Here is a 9,492-nt window from a genome sequence, read left to right as displayed (position 1 = left end):
TTTCACCTCACTTTCACATACCAAAAATTGATCACATATAAAAAATTCCAAGAATTCCACCTCCAAGATGCACTCTTGTGCAACATGGTCCATATTTGTGTTCCTTCAAGAAATCATGCCAAGATGAACTCAGAGGAACATTATAAACAAGTGGCAAGGAATTTTGGGATGGATAATATTGCAATAATAATTCAAATGTATTTATATTAGCCAAACATTCGATAAGATGTACATTGGTACATCATATTGTGCACCACTTGTGCCATACCTGAACCAACATGAATAAGAATGGCTTGCACACTCCTCTACCTATATTAGACAAGTCCTAGGAGTTTGTCTCCATGGATTAAATGTCATTTTCCCCCTCCACAATGCATTGTAATGTTAGGTGTTAATGGTTGCTGATTAGTTCTTCTAGATGGTCATTTCGGAACCACAAAAGAAGAGTTTCACAAATGAAGCCACTATTAAAATCTTCTTTGAGTGTGTTTCAATGCATTTTAGGCTACCTCTATTTGAGATAGGGACAACAAGTTCCTTAATACCTTTTGGTCTAGCCTATGGTCTTTGATATATCCCAAGTTGATCAAATGAACCACCTTCACCAAATAGACAAACAATCATGTTGGGTTCAAGAATTGACCTCTCTTTATCACCTTTTTCCTTATCTTTTTGTTTATCTTTTCCTCAATAGTCACATCCATTTTACCTATTACTACAACCTTTGATTTAGTTATGAAAAATATCAATGTCACTCTAATCCATTAAGTTTTTCTTGCATTTGAAATGGGAATAATTGTTTTGGGTGTTTTACTGACATCATGTTGAGGAAAATGTTTATAGGATGACCAAGATAACCAAGGAAGTTATTACTCCACTATTTTTGGGATAATATTACTCCATGACTTCATGATGATCTTACTCCAAGACTTCACAATGTTCTTACTCTAATACTCCACCTTGTTGTTACTATGAAGTACTCAGATATCATTATTCTGCTATGTCACAACTGCCAAAGTCTCAATGTTATTTTATGTTTTTTTTTTTTTTATGTTCAATTTAACTCAATATAGTTGACACAATTTATTGTGACAACAAGGATTTGGCTCTTCCTAAATGATGTGGCCAATTTGGCCATTGTGGTTATGATCTCCAACTTTTTAGCAATCCGTTAATCGAGGAATTCCATTGGGGAAACAACCTTATTTGTATACAATATATTGTAGTCAGTTATTAAGAACCTTTAGTTGACTTTATTTGAATATCTTGAGAATCGAAATATTCTCAATACTGTACATGTTTTGATATATTACCAAGATTTGATGTAAGGGAAAAATCTATAAAAGGGGATCTCTCTGCATCAAGAAAGGGGTTGGCATTATTTTTCTCATATTGTGCATCTGTATCTTTTCTTTATAAGTAATGCAAGACTCAACAAGTTTGTCACTCATTCTATGACTTATTGCATTAGCCTGTAGGCTGAGCTTTTCTCCAACTCCCTACTGAGGAGAAAGGGCCCTCCTCTTTAGTTGGGATTGTTGTGATTGTACATGTAGTGTAGCTATTTCATTTAATTAACTTGTGGGTTATGAATTATATTTTTGTAATTTAAGTTGATTTTCATTAGATATTTATTGTGTGATTAGTGCATTGTTGTTACTGATACTCATGAGAATTTGCGAGAATTATTAAATGGAGGATAAAGTTACTCAACCATATCCATCATAAATCTTTACCAATTCATATTTTTATTGTTGTTATAGATTGCTACGATTTTCCACTCTTACACAGTGATGATTGAGTTGTTTTTACATACTGATGACTATCACGCATTGTTATTCATATGCCACTTTTATTAATTATTATTGTAGGTTATTTTTATGCAATGTTGTTATAGATAGTTTTTTACAGTTTAATATTGTTATCCTTTATGGTTCCCAACCTGATATTATTAATGCAATTTCAATAGTAACATTTCATTTTACAAGTGTTTATGTTGTTTGAATAATTTCTAGTTTGGTGATGCAGAGATTGGTGATTTCGATTAATTGTGGTGTCAAGTGATTTCATTTATGCAAGTGATGATCTAGTTGTGCTAAGTGTTATTTCTTTTTTGCAATAGTGCCTAAGTTCCTTGTTGCAAAAAGTGATTTACATTTATAGAAGTGTGTGTAGAATGTTTTTCTTCTCATGCAAGTGTGGTTTTCCATGGTGAGGTTTTTAATTCCATATTTGAGTGAAGATTGATTTCAATTCCCACAAGTGTGGAATAATTTACAATAAGAATTGAGCTTCAATTGAGGGCTATATTCTTGTTGAGGAAGCATAATCAAAGAAAGTACATTAGAAGTAGTCAATGTCAGTTAATGATTGTTTCCTTTGCATATTGTGCCTGATAGCCTTGAAATAAAAAGACTTCCCTATATGTTCAAAATATTTATAATTGATCCCTTTGTGTCTCAATTCGCCACATTTTCTTATAGGTGTGCTGAAGGTTCAAACCATTGGCCCTAATTGATATAGTTATGTCCATTGCATCTTCATTAGCAAAGTCCTCCCATGCTCAAGTTGAAATAGATAGAGCAACCAAATTTTTTGAATGCATGCAATACATCTAAAAATAGGCTCATGATATCATGCAAAAAGCTAATTCCAAGTACAAGAAGTGACATGACCAACATAGGTTTCCATAAAAGTTTGAGTTTGGTGAAAAGATGTGGTTGAAATTACATAAAGAGCACCTCATAGGCCCCCATAGGAAGCGAAAACCACTCCAATATACGATTTACACAATAACGAAGGATGTGGGTGAAAAATATTTTGAATTAAGCATTCCCCTTTTCCTTAGTTTGCACAATATTTAGTGTCAAGCTACTTTGATCATATGTTCTACCTATGTTGGACACATTGGAGGCAATCGAGTAATTCACACCCACAAAACCAAATCCTAATTGCATTGAATAGGCACAATGGATCAAATCATGGACACCAAGACAAAATATACCCACTAGCAGTACATACAACTATATTAGGTTGTCAAAATAGGGAAGCTCCTACAATAAGGAAAGTTGCCCACTAGAATCTAAATTTAGCATAAATTTTTCCATCTGATGAGAGAACTTGATGCAATGGAGACTATGCTTCCTCTAAGGCAGGGAGGACTAATCTAGGTGTATATTGGTGGCCACCCACCTCTTCTATTGACTTAATGCTTTGGTATCTTCTCGGCATTTTTTCTATGCTCTTTTAGGTCCCAAACTTCCATGGGTGTTTTGAGTCTCTAGATGATGTTTTTTGGCAATTTAAGGGACCACAAATTGTCATGGTGTTCCTTTCTCTCAGTAAAACATTGTAGTCCTGGGGTAGTTCTTTCTAATTAGCTATTGTTTGTTGAAAACAAGTACTTTATGCAAAAATTGTGCCAGTTGGCTATTGTTGTAGTAACTAATCATCTCATCTCTTGCAAATATTTTGGTGCTTCATCTTTTAGGGTTGAGGTCTTGGACCTTTAGGGTTTTTTCATCCTGTTAAAAAGACAATATTTCATCCTCTTTTAATAGCTTTTACAAATGTGTGTAGGCATCGTTTCTCTCTCTCTTTAAAGATATCTACCACCTTTTTAGCCAGTTTGTGTTCTACAATATTTTTTTATTTCATTTATTAATAGAATTCATGTTTTCACCATATTACTTTGTTCTTAGTTATATTTCTTTGTTTGTGTTTCATATCCTTTCCTACATTTCATTTCATTCCTTATACAACATGGATCAATCAAATATAAGCAATGTGGACGATGAATGTGATATTATTAGAGTATACGCTTAGAGAAAATGAGTGAATTATTGACGATAATGATGTATGGTTTTACTTCTGATAGGAGGAACATATGAATCTTAACACTTCCCCATGATGATTGTATTTAACTCATTCTTGTGTAACAAGGTAATAAGACTTCCCACCAACATCTTTCATGCATTCAATGATTATTTTCATAAGTGAATGAAGGTACATAACTTCATTTAAGTCACATTATAGAAAATGAATGAGATCTAAGATTGGCAATTGACAATACATGATTTACTTTCCCATAAACCTATTTTCCTCTTCCCCTCTGCTAGAATCATAACCTCTCTCAGATTCTCCATAACCATCTTGAACCATTAGATATTATATATCAACAATAGTATTTATATAAATTGAGTACATAATATCAAGAGTAAGACACATCTCTAAAAATTTATTTATATTATACAAAGCTAACTATTTATTAATTATTCGAATTATATATATATATATAATTATTTAAATTTATAATTTACAGACACATTTAACCAATACATTACAAAACCAAAACTATAATGTTAATTTAAACTTATAAAATACGATTTTCGTTTCCTTTTATATATATATATATATATATATTTTAAATTTATAATTTACATACACATTTAACCAATACATTACAAAACCAAAACTATAATGTTAATTTAAACTTATAAAATATTATTTTCGTTTCCTTAGTTGATAAAATGTACACTTCAAGCGATTTGGAATGTGTGACTTGTGGGTTATTAAAAACATGAATTCAAGTTGATACTAATGATGATGGAATGACATTCACTTAGATATAAAAATGTTTATTTTCTTTTTAAATTAATTTATGGTGTGATCCACTACTTTCATGGAATATAAGTGAATGAACCATTAAAACTAAAGATGACATTGACCTTGCTTTTTGAAATATGACCACCATTTTTTAAGATGCCACCACCTTTTTTTTTAAATACGGTAAATACGACCTTCCTTTTTTAAGATGTGACCACCTTTTTTTAAGATATTGTAAATATGACCTTCCTTTCTTAAGTTGTGATATCTTCCACGACTCTCATTAGTGCTTGAACGTTTGGCAACGTAAGTGGCATCAACATCCATGAACATTCGGCGATGGAAATGACATTAACTTTTATTCTTCGGTCTCATTTTTTATTAAATATTAACATATTTTCCACTGTTCTAAAAAATAGTTTATCAATCGTAAATGAATGAACCATTTCAGTAAGTGAATCAACATTTCTAATGCTGGTTGAGGAAGGTAGTTCGACGAGGAAGGTTGTATGACTTTAATTAAGGTTATTGCACTTTAATAAGTGTCCATGAGGAAAAGTTGAAATATAATTTTGGTTTTTTGTGAGGATTTTAATGGGTGTCGACGAGGATCACGAGAATTCCGTGGGTTCAGGTTACATGTCACCCAGATTTTGTACACGCATTTAGCCATTGCCAATAAAATCAAATGAAAGACAAAATGACAAATATTCCACAAATGTACTATACCTCATGATATGAATGAATGAACATATAATAGAATTCAATCACCAAACGTGCCATCAAGGTCGTTCATAAAATTCAAGCACGCACTGCACAAGTTGCACTTCTCATCTGTGAAAGTCGCAGCAGAGAAAGTATTTTAAATTCCCTGGACTTGTTGATCATCAAGTAAAGAATCCAAAGGGCGGCCTGCCTAATGGGATAACTCAGGTCAAATAAGACAAGGCAAAATGGACCACACCATTATTCCTGACTGTGACTGATCCAAACTTCCCAACCTCAGAAGCTCCATAGCGACAATGGAATGGAGGTATTTTTTATGAAGAGTTGCATATAAAGTTCTCAAATAATTTTCCTCGTTCAACTTGCCATTTTAATAACTTCGGGTCTTCGGGTCTATAAAGAGATGTTATATTAGTTTACTGAAACTGCATAATCTTAAAGTTTGGATTATTACTATCAAATTCAAATCTAATTCTCTTCTCAAAAATCTATTAAGATAAGAAGCAATCCGTGTGCCATTTATCCCGACTACTGGAATAAGAAACGATCGGATTACGTTTTAGGCCGAGTTTAATTGCCCTGAGTTTATCTCGATTGTCGATTTTTTATTATTTAGCAATTTGATGTACATGGATTGACAGCGCCTATGTCCGTTCGATTTTTGAATATTTGAGGAATTTTTTCGGTCTAATTTAAGGATTTGTTCAAATTACAAGTTGGAGTTTATTGGATTACACTTTTTAGGACTAGTTTAATTTATTCATAATTGAGTTGGGGATTTGTTAGAATCACAAGTTTGAAATGTAAACTCCATATAATAGAGTGTTCTTAAATTTTTTAAAGTGCTGAATTCATATATATAATCAAAAATCTATTAAATTAGCCTTCCACCAATATAAAATGGAGTCGTCTAACGAGGAAGAGGAATTGCTTGGACGGCCAATAGTGGTGGAATCCAGGTAAAAAAAAATTAAAAATCTTGTAGAAGCAGTGTTTGAATCGTGTTTTTGATAATGGAAATGGATTCAGCACCATAAAAACTAAGACACCTAAAATTTTAAAGTTTAACAACTATAACTTGGATTTTCAAAAATCCTTGCTGGATTCTCTCTAAATATGACCAGAATTTTTATAACCTTCCCGGCAATAAAATTCACCCAATTCTAATAAAAACTCCAAAATATAAAATAATTAAAAATCTCCACAATTTCCTTCCTTTTCAGGGCACCTATAGCGGTTTATATAAGCTGCGGGCTATCTCTCCTGTGAGGTCATACACGTGACTATTCGTACTGCCAACTTTTACGTGGCCCTCACTCTATCGCTGCAATTGTTTACTTGGACTCTAACTCGAGGCCCTGTGTGTCTTTTAAACCTTCAGAATGCAAATCCATATCATTAGTTGTAGCATCCTTCACGAGAAGAGGAAAACTTCACGAGAAGAGGAAAAGGATTGCATTGGTTCTGAGCACATACTGGAGATGGCGGATGTGAGCTTCATTCTCGGTGTTGTAGGTCAGTATATACATCCAATCACAGTTTCATTTTGTGTATTTGAATTATTGCTTATTCATCTAAACTAGTGATACATTCAGATTTTATGTTGGGTTTTGACAAATTAGACTGCGATGTGATATTTCTGATTTATTCGATGTTTGGGCAAAATGCTACAGGAAATGTCATATCGCTACTCGTTTTCATCTCGCCAGCGTAAGCTCTCAAATGTTTTGAATCGCTACACAAATTTGAGTTTCTAAAGGAGCATTGTCAATTTTGTGACTATTGTTGATTGGATTTTGATTCACAGCAAGACATTTTGGCGTATAATGAAGAAGAAATCCACAGAGGACTTCAAATCTCTTCCTTACATCTGCACGCTGTTGAGCACTTCACTGTGGACATATTATGGATTAATCAAGTCGGGAGGACTGTTGATCTCTACGATTAATGGGGCAGGCGCTGTATTGGAGGCCGTTTATGTGATTCTGTTTATAATTTACGCCCGTAAGGAAGTTAAGGTAAGCACTTTTTTTGACAAGCTTTATGTTCATTGTTTAATTTGTCTATCCACAACTATTAACAAGAACTTAGTGGCACTTAGATAATTGGAATTCAGATTGGATTATATAAGTTTAATATAAGTGCCTTTTTGACCAGCTTCATCTTACCACTGGGGCCAAGACCTGTATTATCATGTCTTTGGATAGAATTGTGATCACTTAATTACATCTATGGTTCATTTCTATTGAATTGTGTTTCATTTCTATTGAGTTGTGTTTAGGACTAATCATATTTTGTCAAAGTTTCAAATTCCAAGGAGAATGACTTTTGAATGATGATAATAGAAGAGCTTAAACCTAAGATAAATATCTATATAAATAATTGAAAATTTAAATTTAAAAAAATTAAAGTATGTATACTTTTATAAACTTTAACAATTAAATAATTACTCTGAAATAAATCTTCTATCTCATAAATTAAACAATCTTATACACCAATTGAATATACTTTCAAATTAAATTATTTATTTCATACCAAGCAGAAATCTTATACATTAATTTGATATACTTCAAAATTAAATTATTTATTCTGCAAACAAAATGATCTTATATATGAATTTGACTTATTTCACATTCACCTTTAATTAATTAAATTAGTATGAAATTCTGATATCAAGATTATTCTGTTATTGTTGTGCAGCTCAAGATTATTATGTTGGTGCTGCTTGTGGATGTAGTATTCTTTACTGCGGTGTTTTTGGTGACTTTCTTGGCACTTAGTCATCATGTGAGGATAACTGTCATAGGGGTCCTATGCGTCTGCTTAACATTAACCATGTATGGTTCCCCATTGGCAATTATGGTAAGCTTATTTTTCCACACTCAGGCTAAGAAAACAAACCTAGGGTAAAAAACAAAACTACTGACTTGGCTAAGACTTTGGCTGGGCCTTCAATCTTTCCTGGTCCTTTATATTGGCAATAATTCAAGCAAAATATGTGTAATTTTGGATTTTACAGTCTAATGTTGTAGCTCTCCTGCGCGTGTGTGGTAACAGAGAAAGGTCATGGTAACAAAAAGCGTGGAATTCATGCCGTTTTTCCTGTCATTCTTCCTGTTTCTCAACGGAGGAGTCTGGGCAGTCTGGGCAGTGTTGAAGCATGATATATTCGTTGGGGTTAGTGTTCCATGTTTTTCATTGAAGGTAGATTCACATAAAATGCATATGATTCAAACAAATCTGACTTTGCAATGTACAGATCCCGAATGGTATCGGCTTCGGCCTTGGCGCTGCACAGCTTCTTCTGTACATGATTTACAGAAAAGGGAATCCCAGGGGAGAAGGAATCAGAGAAGAAGATCGAAAGACCGAGGGCTTTAAAATTGCGGAGGATATCGAGATGGGTGGTGGAAATGGACATGGATTCAGTGCAGATGATGTACATGGTCTCAGAAATCCTGTACAATCCTTTTCGCTGGACTCAGGAAAATTGCAATCATACGCAGGCCAACAGCAGGACCACCCGTCTCCAATAACCCATCACGAAGGCAAAAATTCTGAAGGCCATTAAAAACGCTGAAGGTCATCCTGCTCCAATTTTGGGTGACTAGGAGACTCAACCATCGAAAAATATCCATAAATATTGTTCACAGACGGTAAATCTATGCCAGTAAACACGGCAATTATTGTGTAATCTGCCATGGTAAACTGATTAAAAGACACGTGCTTGTCTTTCTGTTGTATAACCAAATCAATCCTGTAATTTCAAATTTGCTGCCTATCAGATGCAAATTTGATGACGATGATTTGTTTTTCACCCCCGTAGTTTTACGTTTTCGTAATTCGCGAGTGTGAGGTAGGGTTGCACGTAGTTAGAAGAAAAATCTGATCACAATATCTCATTAAGTTTGCTGAAATGCGATTATTCAATTTGTTTTTATATATATTAATTTATTCTTTTGTCTCTATAAGAATGTCATTTCCAGCTGATCCATCTACGAATAATCACAAGAAATATAAGAATCTCATTTCCAGCTGAACCATTTAGGAATAGTCAACAAGAAATATGTATTGTAATTAAACAAATTCTTTTAGTCTCTCCTAATCACTCATTAGAATAAGACAACTTAAATACTTACACATCATATCCACTATTTAGTT

The 9,492-nt window shown here is 33.3% G+C and overlaps 1 protein-coding gene across 2 annotated transcripts; it reads left to right on the top strand.

Moving 5' to 3' along the window:
• Positions 1 to 6,699: 6,699 nt before the first annotated feature.
• On the top strand, positions 6,700 to 9,275 carry LOC149175580 (bidirectional sugar transporter SWEET17-like). 2 transcript variants are annotated; one of them, XM_089422889.1, is made up of 7 exons: positions 6,700 to 6,846; positions 7,005 to 7,041; positions 7,139 to 7,349; positions 8,032 to 8,193; positions 8,389 to 8,508; positions 8,591 to 8,951; positions 8,985 to 9,275. In XM_089422889.1, the coding sequence occupies exons 1-6, from the start codon at positions 6,714 to 6,716 to the stop codon at positions 8,900 to 8,902; spliced, it is 975 nt and encodes a 324-aa protein (XP_089279015.1). In that variant the 5' UTR covers positions 6,700 to 6,713; the 3' UTR covers positions 8,903 to 8,951; positions 8,985 to 9,275. The 2 variants fall into 2 exon arrangements, with proteins under 2 accessions (XP_089279015.1, XP_089279014.1); XM_089422888.1 differs by having other exon boundaries at positions 6,701 to 6,846; positions 8,591 to 9,275.
• Positions 9,276 to 9,492: the final 217 nt, after the last annotated feature.

This window comes from Pinus tabuliformis, chromosome 4_1 (genome assembly GCF_031772625.1).
Source record: "Pinus tabuliformis cultivar Carrire ecotype Pingquan chromosome 4_1, CPIR1, whole genome shotgun sequence".
NCBI classification, from domain to species: Eukaryota; Viridiplantae; Streptophyta; class Pinopsida; order Pinales; family Pinaceae; genus Pinus; species Pinus tabuliformis.
Note: the sequence above shows the minus strand (reverse complement) of the source record. Positions and strands in the feature narration are given on the sequence as shown.